The 26517-nt window shown below is 39.6% G+C and overlaps 1 protein-coding gene across 1 annotated transcript; it reads left to right on the forward strand.

Moving 5' to 3' along the window:
* Positions 1-16631: 16631 nt before the first annotated feature.
* On the forward strand, positions 16632-26349 carry LOC5520912 (acid-sensing ion channel 1B). The gene is made up of 6 exons (XM_032366203.2): positions 16632-17856; positions 22303-22450; positions 22781-22843; positions 23770-23935; positions 24098-24189; positions 24649-26349. The coding sequence occupies exons 1-6, from the start codon at positions 16843-16845 to the stop codon at positions 24759-24761; spliced, it is 1596 nt and encodes a 531-aa protein (XP_032222094.2). The 5' UTR covers positions 16632-16842; the 3' UTR covers positions 24762-26349.
* Positions 26350-26517: the final 168 nt, after the last annotated feature.

The raw sequence follows: 26517 nt of genomic DNA on the forward strand, positions 1-26517 counted from the left end.
TATTTCAGCTCGAAAAATCATTACCATATAATAAATAAGTGTGATGTACTGAAATTTACAAAATAGACTTTGTCACCATTATTTCTGGTTTAACAAGGTAGCTATTGGAAAATTAAATCCGACATTAATAATAAGGGCATTTATCATATAGTTTTAAAAAATCATTACCATATAACTATGAGTGGTTGAGGTGAAAGGTTTCTATCGGTGTATATTACAACAGCCGGCCACTAACGGTTTGTAACCTAATGCCTCATTCAAAGAAACGGCCTACCATTTTAGAGCAATCATTTTCGACTGAATGCGCACATAGCACCCGATAGAAGCAACCGTTAAAGCAAATATGAAATAATATAAAATGAGAAATTGCAAAATTTTCTATAGCCATGGAGTGATTCCATCAATATTATCATAATTACTGGTGGTCTTTGCTAACCCAACTTATTTTTGTGTTTAACGTTAATCATAAACTGTAACTATATTTTGCTTGAAAATAGTAATACTTTGGTCTTTTTTTTTAACTGAGAGATCCCAACAGAATTGATAATGATAATGAATTGTAAAAATGTCCAGAGGAGGTAATTTTCTTATTTAATAGTAAGCGTGAGAAAAGATAAAGGCTGAAGTGGTATTAAAAAGATAGGAATCATGAAAAAATTGACGATAATTTGGAAATCAGGCGGTCGATTAGGCTCAGATTACTATCAGGACACGTTTGATTTTTTCTCTTGATGATTCAAAACAATCGTTTTTTTATTCAGCAATAGTATACTGTAATTCATCTTTTCAATCACTCTCCACTTGCTATGAGAATTCTATCACAAAATGACTCGGTTTTAGAAAATTGTTTTTTTGGTAAATAGGTTGTTTTATTTATAATCACAATATTTGTGATTTATTAAACAAGCTATAAAGAATTCAATAACTCAATATTCCAAATATATTTGACACTACACACCTTTACTACACACCAATTTTAAAAAAACTTTAAAGAACCTTTTAGAACCTTTAACACAATAAATAGAAAAGGGAAAAAAACTGAAGCTGAAAATTAAACACAGGTGATTCAGTTATTGACTTCGGGAACATACCGAGCAAAAAAAGGGTTTTGGAAATAAAAAGAAAATAAACAATACGAATACGAATATGTGATTCTTTGTGACATGTACGAAAAGTCAATGGATTCACCTGCCAGATAGATCAATATTTGCCATCATCACTATAACCCTGTAGATACGTTATGCCAGTAATCAAAGGTTGTTAATAAATGATGATACGTTTGTTAGTAACGCAAATTAAATAAAAAAACATCACTTGCTCTTTTGTAGAAAATCTGAAGAATTATCATACCTATTCACCGATAGTGTAGTTTAATATAAAAAACGATGCGGGAATTATTGATAGCTGGCTTAGAAACTATTGCAATAAAATGTACGCCTACCCTTAACGGCAATGACTTTTTATATAAAGTTAGATTAAAAATTACGGGAGAGAAGATATTGGAAATCGTAATCTGTTTGGCGGTGTCCTGGAGTAATAAGTCAACCAGACCGTAAGGAAATGAATCTGGGGATTGTTAAGGAAGCGATGCTATAAGTAACATTTTTTCATGATCGATTGCTGAAATTGTTTGGAAAATTCCAGCATAACTGTAAAAAATATATTGCTTTTCAATTTTTCTAATATTAACTTTTCTTAGATTTAAGGAAATAAATTGCAAATTATAGAATTACATCTGTTTTCATAAGGGAATGTTATATCAATAGCCATGCTCTGTCGTGCAGACATATGAAAAAAAAAACTAATTTCGCTACCACTAAAAAAATACTTATGCAATAAAAGCGAAAACATATATGACTTTTTCTCTTGTGCTGAATGTCGCACAGCTAGAAAAGCTCACGCTAATTTGATGCGGTCCCGCCTTTCTATTATAAAACAAGATGAAAGAACGGTAAAAAGATTATCCCTTTTATTCGATCGCCCTTTATGTTTGAATTCATACCAAACAAGAATACGAAGGATCACCACTTAAAACATTTTAAAATTCGATAATTTATTGAAGAAGTATGAAAACATTTGAAAATTCAAGGATTTGTAGAAGTAATAAAACATTTAATAACTCAAGAATTTGTAGTGGTAAATATCTAGTAATAAAATGTAGTGTTGACATGTGCTGTGCAAATAGATTTTTGACAAGTTCATGAAATTTGCTTCCCTGTTAGTTATGTCAACTAAACGGAGATGCTGTAGAGGCAAGATTCGCTGTACGTTTACAACTTATGTGATTAACACCTTGCTATTCAAAAAGGTAAACTTAATGGCTGAAACAGCCCTTTTTCAGCGCCAGACCAAAACAACCTAGCAAAACAACCTACAATGCAAAACAGACTGCAAGACCAAAGGAGAGAAGTTGATCTAGAAATACGCCCATGAAAAGCAAATCTTTTCGTTATCTCTAATTGTTCCAAGCGATGTTTATCTCACTTGGAAAAGGTTTAGTTATGAGAGCTCTGCACATGGCCCATGAAGGTTATGGATTCGGAAATACTCTAAGTAAGCAATTATTAAAACCCAATTTACACCCGGTGCACAAACACGGTGTTATCTGCAAGGGCGAACTTAATAAAGCCTGAAGAAAAAAAAAAACACTTTTAATTTGGTTTCTGCTAGTGAGATAATAACAATAAACTAAGGAAAAGTGATAATAAGGACAAGAGAATTATTACGCATTTTGCAGCAGTTTGTTGTTGTTTCCGCTGCGGCTAATGGACGGAGCGAGAGCATGAGAGAACAGCTTGATTATCCTGGCACATAGGAGATCGACAAGCGTTTCACCCGAGGCGTCTTTTATCCTTAACGGATATACGCAATGTTAAGAAGCTCAGCGGAAGCAAACTGAGCGTTTGTTTTATCCACTCGCATAACTGTTCAATGAAAACTGCCCTAAACATAGCAAAACTCAACAAGTCAAAATTGAAAGCCTTTACGAAGAAGATAAATGCCTTATCTTATGATATGATTATTCCTTTTAGGTCGAAAGTGTACTATCGAAAGTGGTGCTTAATTTTTTTTCTCCAATATTCCTCACGATGAATGATTCAACTTGGATAGTCCATTTGAGATATTTTTTTCAAAGTTAGAAGCTTATTATAATAATGACTGGGCGTTTTTACTTGCCTTATTGCTAAGATAACATTATGACATTAAGAAAACACGCCAGGATTCCAGATAAGTTCTTTATTTGTATAACTGTCGTAAAGGTAATGTCATAAATGCTTCCGAACACCGATAATTCGTTAAGCTTGCCTTTTTCTTTTTTTCTTTTAAGATTGTTTTTTTTTTCTTTGCTGACAGCTTCTTTGTTGGCAAGTAAGATTAATTTGCTGGCTTAAAACCCTCACGCTGAGGTTTTGAAATTTGGCCATTCTTCTAACCAAAGCGACCCATTGAGCGAGTGTGATATTTGTGAGCAGTACCAAGCCTTCAAATTTAATTTTCATTTGATTCTAATAACCAGCAATCAATACACAACTGTTATCCTTCGAACTGTTTGAAAAGATTGCGGTTGCTCAAAACAAAAAGGACAAATAAACTGGCTTGTTATGGGCTTAGCGTGATAATAAGAAATCTTTTTTTTTTTATTCAAGCTCCTTAGACAATGACTTACTTCTGACCGGATTTACAACCGTTATGTGGCAGCTTTCCGATTAGTGTTGAACTTATGACTAAATAAAGATTAAGAGCGGCAGAGTGAGGAAGGGCGGGAAATTACGGTATCTTCAAAGATAAATCCACTAGCATTTTCATATCTCAATTCGTAATTTCAGGAGATAAAACTCCAATGGGAAATAATTTTCACTAAGCCGGAAAATGTACGAGGGAAAGCAAGAAAACGTTTTTTCGATTATGGAATGTTTAAACCATCATCATTAAGGAGTCGTTATGAGTGGGAATACATTTATAGTCTTTTTAATATTTCAAGAGAAAGGGTAAAATATGTTCTAATAACTCAAGAAAGTGGTTCTAATCTAGTCGATGCCAGGTTGGGCATCGTGTGTGTGAGTTGACAATATATCTCCAGTGAGACAAATTGCTGTCAATATATAGGCTTTTAGCGGGCCTTTATCTAGTTTATCTATAAGCGAGGAAAGCTAGAAGGGTCTGGTTAAAGAAAGTACACGGCGTATTGACTGTTAAGATAAGAGGCAATCATAAACACTGCCATAAGTGTCTTCCTCCATTTCCGACAAAGAGTTAAGTGTCTTTATGAAGAAGAGATAAACTCTAAGGCAAAGAAAAAGAAGCTCACCAACCTTATTTGGCAAACAATATTGAGCATGCTAAAATATTTTTTTTTTAAAGAAATAGTCAAAATTATTGAGGGTAAGATTATAATCATGGTTATGGGACAATACTGTATACACTGAGAGCCTTTCTGGAGACGTAATTGGATTTTATTGAAGTTTTTCGAGTCATACAAGTGACTCCTTCGCCTCCTACATGCTGCGGGCCCTAGACTTATAGAGTTGAATCAAGTTCCAACTTAATAGAAAAAAGCGAAATTATTATAGAGTTGAATGAAGTTCCAGCTTAATAAGAAAAAACCGAAATTATTATAGAGTTGAATCGAGTTTCAGCTTAATAGGGAAAAAGCGAAAAGATCTTTAAGGAGGAAAGGCAGCATCGAATTGAACATTGTAAGGTACTTTAATATTAATGATGAAAAGTTTTTGCTCATTTTCGTTAATGATTAAGTATAAAGAATAGGAAGTTAATGTACCGTCTAGTACTATAGTTTTAACGAGGATCTTCTCTAATGAACCGAACGACGCCAGAGTGCATTTTAACGACAGATTTAAGTGCGTTGAGGGGATCGCCCAATTGATTATATATAATGCCCTTGTATTATATAGTTTGCTAGTAAAACGAGCAAATGGGAACTCTTGGCTAGATAGAAAATATCCGTTACGGTGAAACATCCAGTAAAAACTGTGTACACAACTGAATGACCACTTACAACCCCATAAAGCGGAGAGAAAAAAAACATAATAAAATCAAAAAAGTTTCCAGTAATTTGTCGCCATTATTTTTTTAAACATGCGAGAATGTTCAATCAAATGCTTTCGTTTATTAGATGGCCACTGAGCTAATGGTGTGGTTATCGGGTATGTTTTTACTCTGTGGGGAAACTATTATGATTTTCCCCTGACCCAATAAATGGAAATAGTGAAGTGATCAAGGACCCGCTTGGGAGAGCAACACAATCACTATATGTAATTACAAACCGAATGTCACGATAACTGAATGAATACAAGCGATAAACCTCATTTGTACGCTAACTTGGATCAACACAGTTAAAGGCATAGCGCGCAGTTTGATTTAATCACGTCTAATTCATAACATCTCGCAATAAACGATTCAGATCATAGAGGGAAATACCAGCAGGGAATAAGCTTGTTCAAAAAACAATTTGATTTTCAATTTTTACCATAAAACACTTTTTGCCTTTTCACTATATGATTAGATCCACATAAGTGAGAACTTTTTTTAACATTTAAGGAGGCAATAAAGGAAATTGTTATGGCTACGAAATGTGAATATCTCGCAGTGTGACTCTTACAAAAGCTGCCTTGCATTTATAGCGTATGTTGTATAAAAACACGAATCAGTAACCAGTTCGGCGACTTTTACCCATTAGAGAATGATTTAGGGGTCAAAATATCACACCAAATGAGGCTCATCAACTTACTTACACCTCGAAGATTAACAAAGCTCCTACCACACAATTATAGCAAGAGATACGGGTGATTTAAGAATGAAAGATCGTTGACCCTACCGAAAAGTGTATTCGTGCATTGTCCAGCAGTTTTTCGCAGCGTAAGCTTAGGCAGCGTCGGCGGTCGGTGCGCTTTGATGTGCATGCCCGCGCCTGTGACTTGTTACTGATTCTTCTATCATCCTCGTATCAGATACGTAAATATTCCGAACCGGGAGCTCGTGTGTATATAGTAAGGGAAGTGATTATCGCTGGCACCAGTGTCTGCGGCACAAGCGGCGGCCCGAGTGGTGATGTTATTGAGAGAGTACTTACCAAAGATCTGATGAGATAATTAAGTAATTTGATGGACAAAAAAGATTATTTTTATACCTTATCTGCTTCGATTACCACTCGAGAGCAAAAGGGGACATTCTAATCCCACCTAATATCGCTGCTGTGCTAGCAAACTATTTGGATATAATAACAAACCAAACTCTAAGAATCCTGAGAGCCGACTAAGGGCGAGAATGTTTTGGATTAGTGGGATCGCAAATCGCTTTGCCATCGCTATCTTATTTCCTTCTGTGAATCGGTGTTAATAATGCTGGGCGTATTGTCGTGATTATCGGCATATTCCCGAAACAGTACACGCTCTTTAATAGAATCCCGATGCAGAAGCATGCTTCTGAGTTCTTTGGATTCAGACGTAGCCACACCTTTGTTTTCGTTCATGTCACATGATCTATGGTAAAGTCTTTGGAGTAATTCGATTCTCCAGTTTTGTTGACAACTAATACTATTGTGTAAAGTCATAGAAACAGCAGAGTCGTGAGGATCGTGCGATCTACACGCAATGTTTGCGTGTACAGCTAGAAACGGGACTACTATTATCGGGTTCTGTTTTCCTTTAACTTTATTAAGGCTTGTTTAAAAAAATGGAAAAAGCCGTTTTGCTCTCAAAATCTTCAAGAACCAGTGGTTTATTTTTGCATGGGGACTGACCAAAGGGGCTGTACGGGTGCTGTACGGGAAGTTATGAACCCTGAAATTTCTTTCGAAATAAAATATTTATTGTACGCGTACAGCTCGCAGTGTTGCGTTCTTATCAACCAATGAGAGTGAACGTGCAGTTGTGAAAAATGATACATCCTAGTTTTTTTTATGGCATACCCGAGCATCATTACTGATATCATTGATAATTATGTTTTAATTTATATCACTTGTTACCAGTAAAGAAAGTCGACCATCAAGGGTAAAGCCTGAAAGATAAATACATGAAAAATCGATTGATATCGGCTGATAGCCGCCGATCCAGACTATTAAGTGGTTATCAATATACTGCTAAACGTATCTTATCAACCACATACCCCATACATTACGACCAACATACACCTTACATCACGACCCACATGCACCTTACATCATGACCCACATTCACCTTACATCACGACCAATATATTCCTTACATCACGACCCACATGCACCTTACATCACGACCCAAATACCCATTACATCACGACCCAAATACCCATTACATCACGACCCACATACCCCTTACATCACGACCCACATACCCCTAACATCACGACCCACATACCCTTTACATCATGACCCATATACTCCTTACATAACGACCCAGATACTCCTTACATCACGACCAACATACTCCTTACCTTACATCATGACCCATATACTCCTTACATCACGACCCAAATACTCCTTACATCACGACCAACATACTCCTTACATCACCACCCACATACCCCTTACATCACGACCAACATACTTTTTTCATCACGACCCACATACCCCTTACATCACGACGAACATACGCTTTATATCACGACCAACATATTCCTTACATCATGACCAACATATTCCTTACATCACGACCAACATACTCCTTACATCACGACCCACATACTCCTTACATCATGACCAACATATTCCTTACATCACGACCAACATACTCCTTACATCACGACCCACATATTCCTTACATCACGACCCACATACCCCTTATATCACGACCAACATACCCATTACATCACGACCAACATACCCCTTACATCACGACCCACATGCTCCTTACATCAAGACCCACATACCCCTTACATCACGACCAACATACCCATTACATCACGACCCACATACCCCTTACATCACGACCAACATACCCTTTATATCACGACCAACATATTCCTTACATCATGACCAACATGTTCCTTACATCACGACCAACATACTCCTTACATCACGACCCACATACTCCTTACATCATGACCAACATATTCCTTACATCACGACCAACATACCCATTACATCACGACCAACGTACCCATTACATCACGACCCACATACCCATTACATCACGACCCACATACCCCTTACATCACGACCCACATACCCCTTACATCACCACCCACATACCCCTTACATCACGACCAACATACCCTTTATATCACGACCAACATATTCCTTACATCATGACCAACATATTCCTTACATCACGACCAACATACTCCTTACATCACGACCCACATACTCCTTACATCATGACCAACATATTCCTTACATCACGACCAACATACTCCTTACATCACGACCCACATATTCCTTACATCACGACCCACATACCCCTTATATCACGACAAACATACCCATTACATCACGACCAACATACCCCTTACATCACGACCCACATGCTCCTTACATCAAGACCCATATACCCTTTATATCACGACCAACATATTCCTTACATCATGACCAACATATTCCTGACATCACGACCAACATACTCCTTACATCACGACCCACATACTCCTTACATCATGACAACATATTCCTTACATCACGACCAACATACTCCTTACATCACGACCCACATATTCCTTACATCACGACCCACATACCCCTTATATCACGACAAACATACCCATTACATCACGACCAACATACCCCTTACATCACGACCTACATTCCCCTTACATCACGACCAACATACCCCTTACATCACGACCAACATACCCCTTACATCACGACCAACATACCCATTACATCACGACCAACATACCCATTACATCACGACCAACGTACCCATTACATCACGACCCAAATACCCATTACATCACGACCCACATACCCATTACATCACGACCCACATACCCCTTACATCACGACCCACATACCCCTTACATCATGACCCATATACTTCTTACATCACGAACCAAATACTTCTTACATCACGACCAACATACTCCTTACCTTACATCATGACCCATATACTCCTTACATCACGACCCAAATACTCCTTACATCACGACCAACATACTCCTTACATCACCACCCACATACCCCTTACATCACGACCAACATATTTCTTTCATCACGACCCTCATACCCCTTACATCACGACCAACATACCCTTTATATCACGACTAACATATTCCTTACATCATAACCAACATATTCCTTACATCACGACCAACATACTCCTTACATCACGACCCACATACTCCTTACATCATGACCAACATATTCCTTACATCACGACCAACATACTCCTTACATCACGACCCACATATTCCTTACATCACGACCCACATACCCCTTATATCACGACAAACATACCCATTACATCACGACCAACATACCCCTTACATCACGACCCACATGCTCCTCACATCAAGACCCACATACCCTTTATATCACGACCAACATATTCCTTACATCATGACCAACATATTCCTGACATCACGACCAACATACTCCTTACATCACGACCCACATACTTCTTACATCACGACCCACGTACCCCTTATATCACGACCAACATACCCGTTACATCACGACCAACATACCCATTACATCACGACCCACATGCTCCTTACATCAAGACCCACATACCCCTTACATCACGACCCAAATACTCATTACATCACGACCAACATATTCCTTACATCACGACCCACATACCACTTACATCACGACCCACATACCCCTTACATCACGACCAACATACCCTTTATAGCACGACCAACAGACCCGTTACATCACGACCAACATACCCATTATATCACGACCAACATACCCATTACATCACGACCAACATACCCCTTACATCACGACCCACATGCTCCTTACATCAAGACCCACATACCCCTTACATCACGACCAACATACTTCTTACATCACGACCAACATACCCCTTACATCACGACCCACATACCCCTTACATCACGACCCACATACCCCTTACATCACGACCAACATACCCTTTATATCACGACCAACATACCCATTACATCACGACCAACATACCCCTTACATCACGACCCACATGCTCCTTACATCAAGACCCACATACCCCTTACATCACGACCAACATACTTCTTACATCACGACCAACATACCCCTTACATCACGACCAACATACCCATTACATCACGACCAACATACCCCTTACATCACGACCAACATACCCATTACATCACGACCAACATACCCCTTACATCACGACCAACATACCCATTACATCACGACCAACATACCCAATACATCACGACCAACATACCCATTACATCACGACCCACATACCCATTACATCACGACCCACATACCCCTTACATCACCACCCACATACCCCTTACATCACCACCCACATACCCTTTACATCACGACCAACATACCCCTTACATCACGACCTACATTCCCCTTACATCACGACCAACATACCCCTTACATCACGACCCACATACCCCTTACATCACGAACCAAATACTCATTACATCACGACCATCATATTCCTAACATCACGACCAACATACCCCTTACATCACGACCAACATACCCATTAAATCACGACCAACATACCCCTTACATCACGACCAACATACCCATTACATCACGACCAACATACCTCTTACATCACGACCAACATACCCATTACATCACGACCAACATACCCATTACATCACGACCAACATACCCATTACATCACGACCCACATACCCATTACATCACGACCCACATACCCCTTACATCACCACCCACATACCCCTTACATCACCACCCACATACCCTTTACATCACGACCAACATACCCCTTACATCACAACCTACATTCCCCTTACATCACGACCAACATACCCCTTACATCACGACCCACATACCCCTTACATCACGACCCAAATACTCATTACATCACGACCAACATATTCCTAACATCACGACCCACATACCCCTTACATCACGACCCACATACCCCTTACATCACGACCAACATACCCTTTATATCACGACCAACATACCCGTTACAGCACGACCAACATACCCATTATATCACGACCAACATATTCCTTACATCATGACCAACATATTCCTTACATCACGAACAGCATACCCATATATGACGGCCAACATATTCCTCACATCACGACCCACATACCCCTTACATCACGACCCACATACCCCTTACATCACGACCTACATACCCCTTACATCACGACCAACATACCCCTTACATGATAACCCTTATACTCTTTACATCATCACCCACATACTCTTTACATCAAGACCCAAATACCCATTTCATCACGACCCATATACTCCTTCGACATGGACCACACACTCCTTACATCACGACCCACATCATGTAATTGTAATTGCAACAATCCATTACCCGAAGCATTGCTTGAATTTTTTGTGGGTTATATCGTTGCCGACCCATCAGACACCTAATTCTTTTCACCCTTTCACGTTATCACGGCATACACTTTACTATATACACACGCACGTGCTGCAAAACTGCGCACTCGTGGTGCATTACCTTCTGTATATATTGACTCATTCCTAATTAATTAAAATTTCTAGATTATACCAAATTTAACTTAGTAGCAATTTGTTATTTCTGCAAATTTCATCCCTGCCCCTTTAGCCGCTATGTGCACCTCCCCCTTTGGACCCTCCCCTACACCCTGGTGACATCCATGTTCCGGATATGCAAAACTAGAAAAAAAAAACTAGCAATTAGATCTCTTCCATGGATGGCGCGGTTAACCCCGAATAAAATGCTGATCTCACCGTTGACCAGCCGTATGGGACGATCGCGCGATATTATTTTTCCCCGGTTACCGGAACACTGGGAGGGGGGAGTGACGCTTTAACCACCTATATAATAACCAATGCCAATAAACGTCTAGAAACTAAAGTCCAAATTCTTCCTTTAACTTATGGCCTGCCTGATGAGCATGATGGTCCACGGATACCAACAATACCAGGCGATGCACGCTTCTTCAGACAGTGATGTCTCTGGCGCCGCTGCACTTCCGGTCGCTTTCGCCGACCTCTCAAACAGTCAAAACAACCAGCGCCTGCGAACCTGTTTCCAGTATATCCAACATTGTTAGCGCGGTAAAACATCATTTTCCATGTATTGCGAGTCCAAAAAAAAAACGAGCGTGGAGAGCGCCGTGCTCTTGATTTGTGGCTAAGCTGCCGCGTCTCCAAATAGTCTGGGCCACAGCGCATGCGTTAAAAACAGCTTCCGGCGCACAAAAAAGGGTAAAATGGCACCCTAAATTTTTTAAACGGGGCAATTTTTGGGTACGGAAATATTGTTTACCCTTTTTTGTTAAAATTGAGCATGGAACAAGGCATACCGGTCAAAATGAAAAACATATGACTAAAATACCCCAATGGCGTGCACATTAATTGGTCTAAAATATTGTTTTTAAGTCCATGCTCACGTTTGTTCAGAATGGAATACTGAATACTCTGAACTGAAAATCCTTTCAAAAATAATTAAAGGAAATGTAAATAAACGTTTTCTCCCTGATGTGATAACGTCATCCAATGACGTCATTGACGTCATCAATATGTTGCCCGATGAGTCACTAGTCCACTGGGCCAATTTCAGCAGTAAAACATTTTTTCTAACAAATCAACAAATCGACATTTCCCTAGCAACATACCTTTCGAACAGCCTTGAGGCGTACAGAAATTCGTACGTGACTGCCTGAGTTGATATCTTGTCGATACACGCGTAATCTGGTGGGCTGACAACTCGACCCAGGAGCAGACTATATTGGGCCTCAGGACGTTGATGTCAGAATCTCTGCTTGTAAGATTGCCGAAAGCCCCCTTTTACCAGGGCCTCGACCGTCCCCCGATACCAAGTTATGTCTGCAAGGCCACCCACGTCAAACCTTTGTCTGCAAGACCCTTGTGTAGATCATTCCGTCCATTTTGGCATTCTCTACAAAGCCTCTTTGAGTTTGCGGGTCCGCCCCGGCCAGTTGCGAGCCGGGTTTCTGTAGATATTCTTTCAGGAGTGTCCGGTAGCGGACCCATCTGCTTTTCTAGCAAAGTGGACTCCCGTAGCTTGCACAGTTGGTAATTCTTTTTTACCAGCATTGCCAGTTTTCAACTATGTGCGACCCAGGGAACTCTCTCGAAGTTCAGCCCCATATTTTTCTCGATGACCTTGCGACCTCTCTTTGACAGCACCGTCGCATTTATCTCCCGTTTGGGTGATAGAAACTTTGATACAGGTGCTACCACAGGTATACGTTGGAAAAACACGAGTGTAAGGTTCTCCACCGAGTTGTCAATATTTAACCTTGAATCCGCCTTTGGCCAGCATCGCATCCTTGGTGACTGTCGTGGCCTCGTGACTAGGGCCGTAGCAGGAGGTGGAGCACTGTGGGCACGTGCCCCCCCCCCCCCCCAATATTTTCAAAATTATAAGGAAATGACCAATAGGGGCGTGGCTGTGCCCCTCCTCAAATATTTTCTTAATGTTTCTGTATTGTGCACCCCCCCCAAATCTTACATGGCCTGCTACGGCTCTCAAGTTATCTACATAACTAGAATTCCTAAGAAGAGTGGAGACTGCCTCGCTGTACTCTAGAAACTGATCTGCTGTCTTTTAGATTTTCTTTTTGCTGATAGCATAGAAGCTGGCCCATGCTTACCACTTCAAGGCGTACATACCTGCATCCCGTTCAGGGACCACCTCCCTATATAGAAACCGATGGCATTGTTGTTCCAAAGGTTTCAGGGGAACAGAGTCTTAAACATCCCACTAAAGCTACCCCCTTCTTGTTTGTCCAATGAAGTCTTGGAAACAGTTGTCCATAGGTACATGTTGTCCATGTAACTTGTAATCCAACACTGATTCGTACTCTACCTTATTACACTTAATGGAGATATTTCGCGACACTTTATTTTCGCGATTTTCCTATTTTTTAAAAACCAGATCACTTTTTTTTCGCGATTATGGGATAATAAAATCAAGCAAAACAAGTGGAATTAAAATGTGCTGTAATCATCAAAACTGAAACAGTTTGTAACAAATAGATGCGTTGGCTAAACTTAGATTCATAAAAATCTATAAATAGTCAAACTCAACCCCTTACCGTACTATATGTGCATTAGATGACTAGATAGACAAGGTGTTTTCATAAAGCTTATTAAACGGCCAATATTCCCCCAAAGGCTTCACTTAAGGCGACACTTGATTTTCGCGTCACTTTATTTTCGCGAATCTTTTAAAATCGCGAAATTAAAGTGACTCGAAAATTAAGTGTAGTAAGGTATGTTATCTCGTATCATGTGCAGTTTTTGTTCTTCTCCACCACACCTAGGTGTGATTTCAGTTCCCAACACTTCTCCTTGGATGAACTTGCAGCACAACTTTGTCACCTTACTTGCACGAGTAGAATTAACTTACTGACCTAGCTTCTTTATAATCATCATCTTTTACAACTGCACACGGATGCGTTCTTTTCGTTCGGTTGAACCGAACGTACAAACAATCATAACATAATCCTTCTAGAAAACTAAGAAAACAGCTAACTCTTTGATCTCTATCAATGGATGGTGCTATTACCCTGACAAAACCTGCTGGTCTCACCCATGACCGGACGTTTAAGCCGATCTTGCGATACCATTTATTTCCGGATTTCCGGAATATTGAAAGTGTCATTGGAAATGTCGGGTGTGTGCGTGGGTGTTTGTGTGTAAACTCCCTCCGTAAGGGGGAGCACACAATCTAATACTAATATTTTGTAACGAATAATTGCTCATAAAACAGCACTGCAGTAATTCTCAAGTCCCCTTTCCTGTGCTATCATTTAAATTAGACTCTTCCAGAATGTGTGGTTCCCTTTTAAAACCTGAAACCCTGCAGCTTTTAAAAAATTCAAGCTGCGCACGCTTTGTTTCCCAGAGGCGTTAAAGAGTAGATTTTGATTTGATTATAATACCGTGATTTGCGAACTAAATATTAAGGAAAAGGTTTGCTCACGCTTTACCCACCCTTTACCTTGGGAAGGGCTCGCCACAAAACTACAGTATACACCTTTATTATTCATTTCGTTGGTAACAATATAAAGCTGTTCATAGCATACTAGCAAAGAATAATTTGTGTTTTAATTGTGTCAGTTGTTTTGCTTTTTCTTATGATTCGTGATAAAATATTTAGAAGAAAAATTCTTCAGTTTATTGATATTGTTAAAAGAATAGCTGCCGTCAATTGGCCACCCGAGGCAAATATTTAGCGCGCCCATCACCAGGTTAGCAAACCGTCGAGAACTTTACGCAGAAAACCGAGCTTAATCCGGTCGTGATACGTGATCGGCACTTCTATTACTACGGGAGAATTATTTGTGATTTGTGGCTTTACTATCGTGATAAGCCCTTAACAGTTTACCGCTTTAAAGAAATCCTTTATTACAAAACGATAAAACGATGCTTTCATAATAGAGGATTACAATAATAGCCACGGGGAGAAGGAAACCGAGTGCAAATGGTGGATTTAGGTTATTATTATCGTTTCCTGCTGTTGATGAGTTGCTGTTGTTGGTGATTTACTTGTGTTTTCCTGAAGTTTTCTCAAATGTTGCGGTCGCCATCAACTACTATTTATTACTTGAATAGTTTCCTGACGTCAAAATAGTCCCCCCTTAGAGGCAAACTTCACACTCAACTTCAGAGTTCACAATCAGAACCCATTACAATATCCAGTTATCAATGGTCCAATTTGTCGGTCTTAGAGCGTGAATACGGGATTAGAGTTTGTAATAGAGGTTTGGGCGCCTGTGTCGCCATCAATTTGTCGCGAGAGAGCTGCTACCAGTGCATGGTCCGAAAAAAACTGACCTTTCATACCTTGCACTTTCAGGCGTAAACGTTATTTGAAAGCACTGGAATGAAATCACCTTAAAACGCTCAGTTCCCTGCGAAACAATACCTGTTAGAAATTCAGCCGGTGAATTATTAATCACGCATGGAATTGTACACAAACCAATCTACTTAAAATTTGTACAAAAAATGAATGTTAAACCCCAAGACGTGCTACATCGATTGTTATCTTACACAGTTGATGTGTTTATATGAGTGACGTTTTCAACCAAGTTGGTTCTTGTTTAGAAAACAATTTATCACCAGATCCCTTGTTAGTTGTTGGTTGATTGATACAACAACATTGCCACGCAAAGTGCTACTCTAGGTAGCATGAATAAAACATTCAAGGGTGGAGAGAACCCAGACAAAACTATTTCATGAAGAACCTCTTATTGCCCTTTATGCAGCTTTTGTACGAATTACGTTTTCACAAACAGGCAGTGCCCTGGAGTGAGTCCCCGGTATTTCACGGAGATATCCGATTATAATATAATTGTTGATTTAAACAATGACATTCTCTGTTCGCTGCACCTGCCATGCGGGGTCTCGCAAGTTGTAATATAATTAGTAGAAAATAAAATCAGAGAGCCGCGAAGTATGTTATGACGTGTTTTGCAATTCAGATGTGATTTGTAATTGGCTGGAGCTGCAGGTATGGGGTGTGAGGGAAGCGCTATGATTGGCTCTTCTTTTCTCCGGCATATTTCCGATCTGCGAGACTCTAACTCCTTCAATTGGATATAGTGTCCTATATAAGCTTGTAGTCAGTCATGTCAAGGCTTAGATAATCTAACAATTCGGGATATTCCGTTCAGATTTGCCACGTTTCGGACTGATGTTTGAACGGAGCCGGAACCGAAACGCTGTTTCACGGACTTGATTCCCAAACGGTTATAAGCATGAAAGAGAACGATAAGGATGAGGATGGTGGTGACGTTAAGATTATCATCAAGGGTAGCGATGATAAGGCGCCTCAAGGAGCGGGATCTATCTACGCCTTCTGTAACCACTGCAAAAAGGATATATCAGTAGTGTACATCAAATCTGAAAATAATGGCAAAGAGTTGAGCGTGGCCGAGTCTCTCACAAACAAATGGCCGCGCAGCGAGTTCCCAGAAAACGACTATGATAAATGCCTGAAAGATAATGATTATGGCGGCTGCAAAAAACTCCTTGACGGAAGGAAGAAGCGGGCAAAAGTTAAGGAACTATGGGAGAATTTTCTCGGTGGCTGCACTTTGCACGGGTTTCACTACTGTTTCGCTGGTAACCCACCTCTGAGGAGGCTCATTTGGAGCCTTTTACTGCTTGGCGCCTTTGCAATGTTCTTTGAAAAATGCACCGAGAGCTTTATAAACTTTTTTGACTACCCATTTACTACTACTACTCTTTTGGTGTACGACAAACGCCTTCCTTTCCCCGCCATTTCCATGTGCAATTACAACGACGCGAGGATGTCCAAGATGAATGGGACACTGATGAACGAAATCTTCGTTGCTAGCAAACTCGAGGGACGAAATACCTCGCATTTACAAAGCCAGCTAACCGGCGAACTTATGCAGAGAACTTTGAAGGAGGCAGCCCATCGATTGCCAGATATGATCAAGGAATGTTCTTGGCAGAAGCATGGGAAATGCTCGTGGAAAAATTTCACGTCTTTCAAAAGTGCGGATGGGGATACATGTTACACGTTCAATTCCGGGAGAAAGGATCCCATACTGAGTATGTCAAATGTAGGCGAGGAAAACGGGCTACGCTTGGTTATAGATACTCAACACAGTGAGTATTACTATGATGTTAAAAACGCTGGATTCAAGGTAATTCTACATGACCAAGGAGAGACGCCAGTCAAAATGCAAGGTCTTTCGGTGTCCCCGGGTTTCACGTCTTACATGGAACTCAAGCGAACAAAGGTAAAATTAGTTCGTCCTTATTATTAATGCAGCTCAAAACAATTGTTTTTATTCACTGTGCTTCGTCTTAACACTCTCCCGTGACTCAGGTATCATTCCTATAACTACGCAAAATCACTGCGTTTATTTGGCGTATCTTATGGTGATCCAGGAACTGCTTATACAAATAACTATTTCATTTCTTTTTTTATTTTGCTTATCTCGTGAGGAAATTACGGTGGCCTTTATGAAGTAAATTAGAGTTTTATTACGCAAAATATATGTTGTAAGGAACTAAGCAAATAATCAGGAGTCGCAATTATTTGGAATCTGCGGCTTTAAACGCACAAAGGGCAAAATGTTTTACGCAGCTTCCATATGAGATACTGTCAGTCAAGTAAACATTCAGTGCGCTATGCATAGACAGCAACGGAAGAAATCAGAATAACTGCTTTCCATTAAGGGCACAACTATCTCCGGTATGGGGTAAAATCCTTTGAATGAATTTTATTAACCGACTTACCTCAAATTAATATTTATTGTGACAAAAACAGTAGATTTATTCAAACGGTATTCCAGGGGCTTCGCGCCGAAATCGATTACATTTGAGGTGAAATTCTTAGGTCAGGCATAAGCACTATCTACAATCAAAACTATCTATCAAAGCCATAACAGCGAGCAACCCCTTTTATTTCTTTATTATAGATAGCGTATAAATCAATCTCAGAAAAATAAGGTATCAGCCAGGTTTATTATCATCCTTTTTATCGATTTTTTTTCCTTTTTGCTTTTGCGTCCTCATGCAATTATATTGTTTTCACTGATACAGCCGTCGCCAATTTTTAATTGCATCTTTTCTTTCTCGTTTTGCAGTAATTACCACTTAGTTCCGCTTTGCCTTTGCTAATTAATAGTGCTAAGAAAGGTTTTTCTTGGTGTTATATGCAGCGAAGGACGTCGTTTCACCTATATTCCAATTCAGCTCGGATATTCACCTCTTGCTGTTACGAATTTATGCAATTGGTTTTTGTTTACGAAAACAAAAACGTGTACGATGATTTCCATGTTAATGCCTTATTATGGCTGCACAGAACCGAACCTGGGTCTTGGCCAAATGCAAAAATAAATGGATAAAAAATACTAAAAGAAAATGTAAAATAAGAACATTTAGTTCGGATACTTGAGTATTCAAATTTAATTTTTTTTTTTCTATTTCCATCGATATTTTTTTATTCTTAGCGTCTTTCGGGGACTTCCTCCGGCAAAACTTCTTCCCCTTTTTCAATTAACCCATTGGCACTGCTTTAAATTGTTTTATGTACTACCGTTTTCTAAATCGCTAGAATCCATTGCTAGACTAGTGTAGAACTAAGAGAATTCGCCTGAGAGCTTGATTCCGATCGCTAGGTTAGTTGAAACTATCTCATAATATTTACATTTCTCTTTGCATGCTCAGCTGGTTTTCGCGTCCTCCTCTTCTATTCCTAATCGCTGCATATACACGAATACAAGGTAAATAAGCGCGAATGAGTTGTACTAAGTTTTATAACAACTTTTTGGCGGCTAAATCAACATTTTTTTATTTTACTTATGTAACATTTTGTATCTTTTTTATCTTTTAATTATATCTATTCCCATTAGCATTACTAGAAAATAAGCTTCAATGATATTATGTAATTATTCAAGAATATCAGACAAAAAAACAATTCTATTTTACACATTAACCAAAAGTAGCTAAAATACGTAATGTAACGGTAGGACGCGAAGCCAATATAAGCCAATCAGCTTATAACAGAGCATTCATTTGTCACAAAATCGTTTTTTAATTGAAAAATATTTTGTTACCCTGGAGTTAAAGCGGCGCGGTTTTGTATATATTTGTAATTTGTACCAAGGCTGCATTTTTTTACCGTGGATCGGTTCTCATGGCATTACTTCATTGATACGTTCCTAGATTATTCGGTATTGAGTTATATTAGGGGAAGAAAACTAAAAAACGGAAAAGCGAGAGTCCACCTTTTAAGCCTTGTCGTGCCATTAAAGCTACGGGAGATTTGGTCTACCGGTTTGTATTTCATTCTAACCGCTAGAAAGCCGCCACAATTTTCATTAAATAAAAAGTCGGAAGGCTTTTTGAAAATTAACTCTTAAAAATTTGGGGATGGGCGCGATACATAGGATGTGCATCAGCCAAACCGTTACCAATTATCGTACAATCTTCCCAATGGAAAACAAGAGTAATAATTTACTTGAAATATTCTGTAACTAAGCTCGTTTTGTTTTCGTGAGCGGCCTTAATGTGAAGGTTATTTTTAGTAATAGCATGGGATCCGTAATTGGTTAACTTATTCTTCGTCCCGTTTGATCTATGCATACGGCCCACTATGCGGTTCCATCAAAATATTTGTGGGCCTGGTTCTATATAATTTACTTGGGCTCCATTGAGCTTCGTTTTTGGGCGCTTTAACACACTAGCAAAATGAGTTGTCTGTCTTAATTTTTTTTTCAATTAGACAAAATTCGTTTTGAGTGCCTTGTTCGTTACCAGAGCAAATTTATTTGTTAGTTGTATGCAGAGTTTTTACTTGGTCCTCTCTTCAACAACTCTTCAAAAAACAAAACATTCTATCATTGTGTTCTTTTGTTCAAGAAGGGCCCCACGAGTGTGGGGGGGGGGGGGGGGGGGGGGGGGTTGGGGGTATGACCATGGGCCGCAAATCTTCCTAAGATAAGGGAACCCTAGGTACCAAAGCTCAAGAAAAGTATACAGGATCACCTAATTTTTACTTAAAAATGACAAAAATGGGATGGCTATTGTCCAAAAGCCCAATTCCGCCTTCTCCTTCTGCGCCCCTTACAGTCAGTAAGACAACATCAGTAAGTAGCAGAAAACAGGTTTTGAGAAGGGGGACTTGTTCACCCCTTGTCACCTAGCGCGCGCTATGTTTCTCCCTTACGCTTATGTCTTTCTTGACCTTGAAAGCCTTCTGCACGAAAGTGTCGGGGGACTAGTTACAAATTCACTCGTAAAAATAAAGTCATTATTGACCCTACACATACAGTATATACAAGGTATCTTTGGTGATTCTACAAATTTCAATGGACGCATTTAGACTGAGATTGGTATTCCTGGCGTGTCTCCAAGTGTACTTTCTATTTCGCGCGCGCGGGATTTTAATAGAGTCACAAAGCGCGCTAAATAAAACTTGTGCTCCTAAGCGTCGTGTTGCACTCGTGTGCGTGGTATGTAAAAAAGCTGTTACTAAAAATAAGATAGAAATTGGTATGGCGCTCGCGAGAGGCCCGAGTTGTATTTTCTCATTCTTGCTATATTGGGTAAAAATAGTAACACTTGTGTGGCCGTATTGTTTCGATGGTTTTTCAACTCGAAATGTCGACAAAACATGGGTTATCGGCATGTATCATACATAATGCAAGCAATTAATCCTCGAAGAATATCTTTCAAAGGCTATTACTCAACCTTGTCTCCTGCACTGGATGGGAGATTTCTTTTCTAACATAAAAGTGGTGCGAATTCTTGATACATATCTGACCAATTTAATTTTTTTTGGAAACAAACCTTCCGGGTAATGGCTGTATTGCGTGGGTCGAACTGTTTGTGGCTTTTGTTATAAGCTTAGACAGCCACGCAAGAGCAGGTACACAGGGCTCAATACGTGTGGTTCCTCCTTTTCAACAACCATAGGGTCCACGCGCGTGGTTCCTCCTTTTCCTTTAAAGGCTCGCGGCGCGAACAATTCCTTCTTTTCCACTGCATGGCGTTTTTTCTTCAACAAATCCATATACTATGATACTAGAATCGATGTCTATGAGGTTTTCCCACATTCCTACTGGTCTTCAAGGCCTCATACGCGAAGTCCCGGAAACATTGTAAACGCCCTCGAATAGTCATAAATTGAATTTGCCTATAGCAACCACTTCGCGGTTCCCACTAGATCAGTTACTAAATAAACCATGAAATTGTAACTTGAATTGTTCGATATTTTGAACCACGAAGTTTAATAAACGCAAACATATAATGTCATGAATAAGTATTACGTTCATTGTTACTTTCAAGTCTCTGCAGCTGATTAGTCTCTCTGTTTTTGTATTTTATCGATAAGTGTTCAAGTATCCGTAGTGTCGGGGCAGGCCTCGCTGGGACCTCGTATCCTTTCGCCTTCCCTTCTCCGCACTTATTCTTGTCTGTTTTTTTATTTTTATTTTGTTGTATATCTTTATATATAAGTGTGAAGGAAGCCTCTAAATAAATAAAATATATAAATAAATCTGAATCGGTTGCATTACCTAAACTCTGAACGATGGCCAGTGTTTATGCGCCAAGCATGCAAAAAAATAAAAACTTTTTAAAAAAACCATACAAGCTGAATTGTTTATGAAATCGTTCACAAAATCACTCATCATTTAGGGACTTCTGTATGTTAACTGTCTGTGCGTTATTTTAAGGTGACCAATTTGCCGTTTCCTTACAAGACGATGTGCGGGATGCCAGAGTTGAAGTACTTTAACAGCTATAGCAAGTCGAAATGTTTCCTGGACAAGCTTACGCAGTACGTGGTGACCCTTTGCGGGTGCCGAGACTGGTTTATGCCAGGTAAATCAAAATTGCCATGCTTTTAAGCGAATTTAATTAGATAAATCAAAATAATAAAATGGAAGAGGGTAATATGAATAAACTGATCCTGAATGCTTTTTGCAAGTATGATTTAAGTTTTCATAATTTTGTATTTTGCAGTCAATGGCATTACTGGTATCGACATAGGCAATCCAGTTCGTAATTTATCGAAACTGGTTAATTTTTTTTTTCTCGTGTCTTTTTTCTTTTCTTGCATTCAGTTTCTTTTTCTGATGAAATGCATGTTACGTATACGTGGAATATGGTTTCCACGATGAACCTTAACATTAACCCGTGGTTGCTTTACAGGGGAAGGCAAGATACCAGTGTGTGACTACGAAACAGCGGCATCCTGCATGTGGAAAGCTTGGGGTAAGTCAAGGGTATGTAGACCGTATTCATGGTGACATATTATGATGCCGGCACTGTTTGCGCCCTAAGCAACGACAACAGTTATACCCTCGGTCCGAGTTGCATCCAATGTTATTGACGTTACCAGCTTAAGAGACATCTGCCGCCGGCAAAATCAAAATCATAAACACCTCCATATCACCAATCTCGTGGTATTAGAGTGGCCGTTTAGATCAAGTATCAGGAAGTCAGGTTGGCGGATTTTTTTATTTGCCGGCATCACGTCCTAAAGACTACACGAAACCCGTAACCGAGTGCGGGAGCTTGCCCTGTGTTGCCGGCGTCGCGGACCTAAATTCACCCTTATACGTATTTTATGCATACTAACGATATATACACCTATTCCACAAAAGGTTGTCAGTGCGAATGTCAAATGGTAAATGGCTTATGGGTACTAATCATTCGAAAAATTAAAGGCGTTAAATAAAGTCCAGCAATGTCAGAGCCAAGCAGTGGAAACCATCAATGAATAATTGTTTTGATTTATCCATATTCTTCGAGGCGCATGGTTACTTTCGGTCGTAGAACTGCCATTTGCCATGTGCACTGACAACCCTTATCGAAATTGGTGTATAATACTGTTAAGTTCTTTGCTGGTTATTTCGATGGGGAGAGGAGCAGTTATGTTAGCGTACTCCAAACCTGTCTATGTCCCTACTTACTCAACATTTCTCATCTCAGCATACTAGTTCTTCTGGTGATTATTTCGATGGGAAGAGGGGTAGCCGTGTTAGCGTACTCCAAGCCTTTTTTGTCCTTACTAACTCGGTACTTCTCATTTCTGCATACTAGTTCTTCTGGTGATTATTTCGATGGGAAGAGGGGTAGCCGTGTTAGCGTACTCCAAGCCTTTTTTGTCCTTACTTACTCAGTACTTCTCATCTCAGCATACTTTGAAGAGAACAAGCTGGATCAATGTCCAGTGGCTTGCAACAGCGTCGAGTACTCCGCGCAGCTTTCCTACGCACGATTTCCCGCCAACAATTACGCCAAGATGCTGGCTAAAGAGTACGGATTGAAGGGGTCTGACGAAGAGAACAGGCGATATCTTAGGTGAAAAGGCTTTTTCAATAACCCTGAATTCTCGCGTTACGTTATTTAATCCATGTGACTCAAAGTTTTTCCGAAAATATCAACTTTAGTTTTCAAACAATTCACTGTCTTAATGTTTGGTTGTATTATTTTGTTTGAGCCAATTTGTTTACATGTTTGTAGGGATAATTTGATTGAGATCAAGATCTACTATGAAGACCTGACATACTTTGATGTGCAACAAGTCCCCAGCTACGATCTATACAGCTTGCTGGGTAAGTCAAGCGCGTAACTTTGGTTTGTTAAGTGGTTACTCGGTAGTTGCAAGTTTGTTTCGTGACTATCGCCATCCTCGCGCGCCAAGGTACCACTCATACCCCTGGAGTGTACGCGAGGATGGACCATCGCGTGCTTATAAAGTAACCATCACGTGCTTATCACACGACCTTCACGTGCTTATAAAGTAACCATCACGGGCTTATCACACGACCTTCACTTGCTTATAAAGTAACCATCACTTGCTTATCACACGACCTTTACGTGCTTATAAAGTAACCATCACGTGCTTATCACACGACCTTCACGTGCTTATAAAGTAACCATCACGTGCTTATCACACAACCTTCTCGTATTTGTAAAGTAACAATCAAGTGCTTATCACGCGACCTTCGCGTGCCTATCAAGGAACCATCACGTGCTTATCAAATGACCATTACCCTTTTTTGGTATCCAAGGTGACGTCGGAGGACAGATCGGTCTCTTCCTCGGTGCCAGTCTTCTGACAGTCGTGGAGTATCTGGATCTGCTAGGAATGGTAGCTTATACCTCATTCAAATATCGAAATTAATCCAATGCGCTCCGCGTGACACATCCTATGGTTGCGCACTCGCTGGCGAACACTTATGGAGGCAAACTCGCTGGTAACAGTGAAAGTGTGAAGGCGTCAGATAATCTTGGAAGCGGGTAGTATACCTATAACAAGCCCAGCCATTCAAGTTTCAATTCGTCGAGTAAAATAGTTTGGAACCCAACTTGATCAAGGGGTCAGGTTTGAACTGTCGTTCAAAGTAACCAAGGTAACCAACGTAATTAAAAAACAAGTGCTGCCCCTTGGCAGCGAAACATAACACTATTGACTATGAGTTTGTATAGTCATTACATCGCCCTTACAAGCCAATCAATAATAACTGGTATTTAAAGAAGATAATGATATTGTCTTTACAGGGGAAGCGGTCTAGTCAGCAGACCAATCCATATTCAGTAATGTCCATATTTGGTAATGTCCATATTCAGTAATGTCCATATTCAGTAATGTCCATATTTGGTAATGTTCATATTCAGTAATGTCTATATTTGGTAATGTCCATATTCAGTAATGTCCATATTTGGTAATGTCCACATTTGGATTTACTCATATCTCGTTTGTCCATATTGTGGTATTATTCATTTTTTAATACCCCTTTATATGGTTCTTTCTATATTTGGCGTTGTACTGATCTCAAATGGCTGAGATATGATAATTATGATCATTTAGTCTCCAACCCATTTTTGGTGTATTGATTCCCTATTTAGGATTGGTTGTTGAATTTACAATAACGGATAAATTGGATGTTTAGATATATATCTTACAATACAACAGCTTTAATAGTGATCAAAGATTGAGTTTATTTTTGCTACTGTAGATATTTAATGAAATGTGTTGTTTTTCGTGTTTAAAAATACTTAATCATGTTAGAAAATGGCATAATCTTTTGAAGCCTGCCTTATGTTCTAATATTGTCTGCGTAAAAAATCAACCCCCTTTGCGGTGGTTGGGCACCGTGCAAAATGGCCTAGGGCATGCAAAATATTTTAGGGAAAGAGGAGGATATTTCTACTGTCCCAATGGCGAAGGCACGATCAAATTCTGGGTTTTCTCCATCGCCTACAATCGAGCAAAAAAAGGAATGGGCACCCATTTATGTCTTTTCAACTGATATCCTTTAGTTTTATGTGAAGTCAGTCAAGAATGTGGATATCAAATAATGATTTAAATAATGAAAAGACATAAAAATTTTTTGAGTCAATAACTGTAATAATGCAATTACAGGTTATACAATTATAGCCCAATCATTCTCTTTGGAGAGCACACTATTTAACACCGCTTCATGTTAACGATTGCAGGTCTTTAGGTTAGATACATGAACAATTTAGCGTTCCTGAGTACAGGTTAACCTCATTTGTAGCTTATAAGTTTAATGATGAACGCAAAACGTTCCGGTACATTTAGCTTCCTGTGAGTAATTAAAAAAACTAAATTTGTTATCGAGGAAAGAAATGTTGAATTTCTAAGAAAAATAATTACCGAGGGCCACTAATAACTATTACTATATACCTGGGAATAATGAGGCTTCGTGCCATATACTACTGCTACAATTATAAAAATAACAAATCAATCATGTCTCTATTGTCTTTTTATGTGTGTTTGATGCACTGGGGTAGTGCATGAGGCCCGCGGGTGCTCACGGGATGTCTCTTAGTGATCTTTTGGTGGGACATGCTCTTGTGTTTGTCTTGCTGGGGGAGAAGGTGGTATAGGGTCAGCCAAGATAACTAGGGTGTCG

This window comes from Nematostella vectensis, chromosome 6, assembly GCF_932526225.1.
Source record: "Nematostella vectensis chromosome 6, jaNemVect1.1, whole genome shotgun sequence".
Classification (NCBI taxonomy): Eukaryota; Metazoa; Cnidaria; class Anthozoa; order Actiniaria; family Edwardsiidae; genus Nematostella; species Nematostella vectensis.

Excerpts from the sequence above, each read along its gene's own strand:
- LOC5520912 (XM_032366203.2), top strand. The coding sequence starts at position 16,843 with ATGAAAGAGAACGATAAGGATGAGGATGGTGGTGACGTTAAGATTATC. Across the intron at positions 23,936-24,097 it reads GAGAACAGGCGATATCTTAG|GGATAATTTGATTGAGATCA; the intron begins GTGAAAAGGCTT and ends ACATGTTTGTAG. Across the intron at positions 24,190-24,648 it reads CGATCTATACAGCTTGCTGG|GTGACGTCGGAGGACAGATC; the intron begins GTAAGTCAAGCG and ends TTGGTATCCAAG.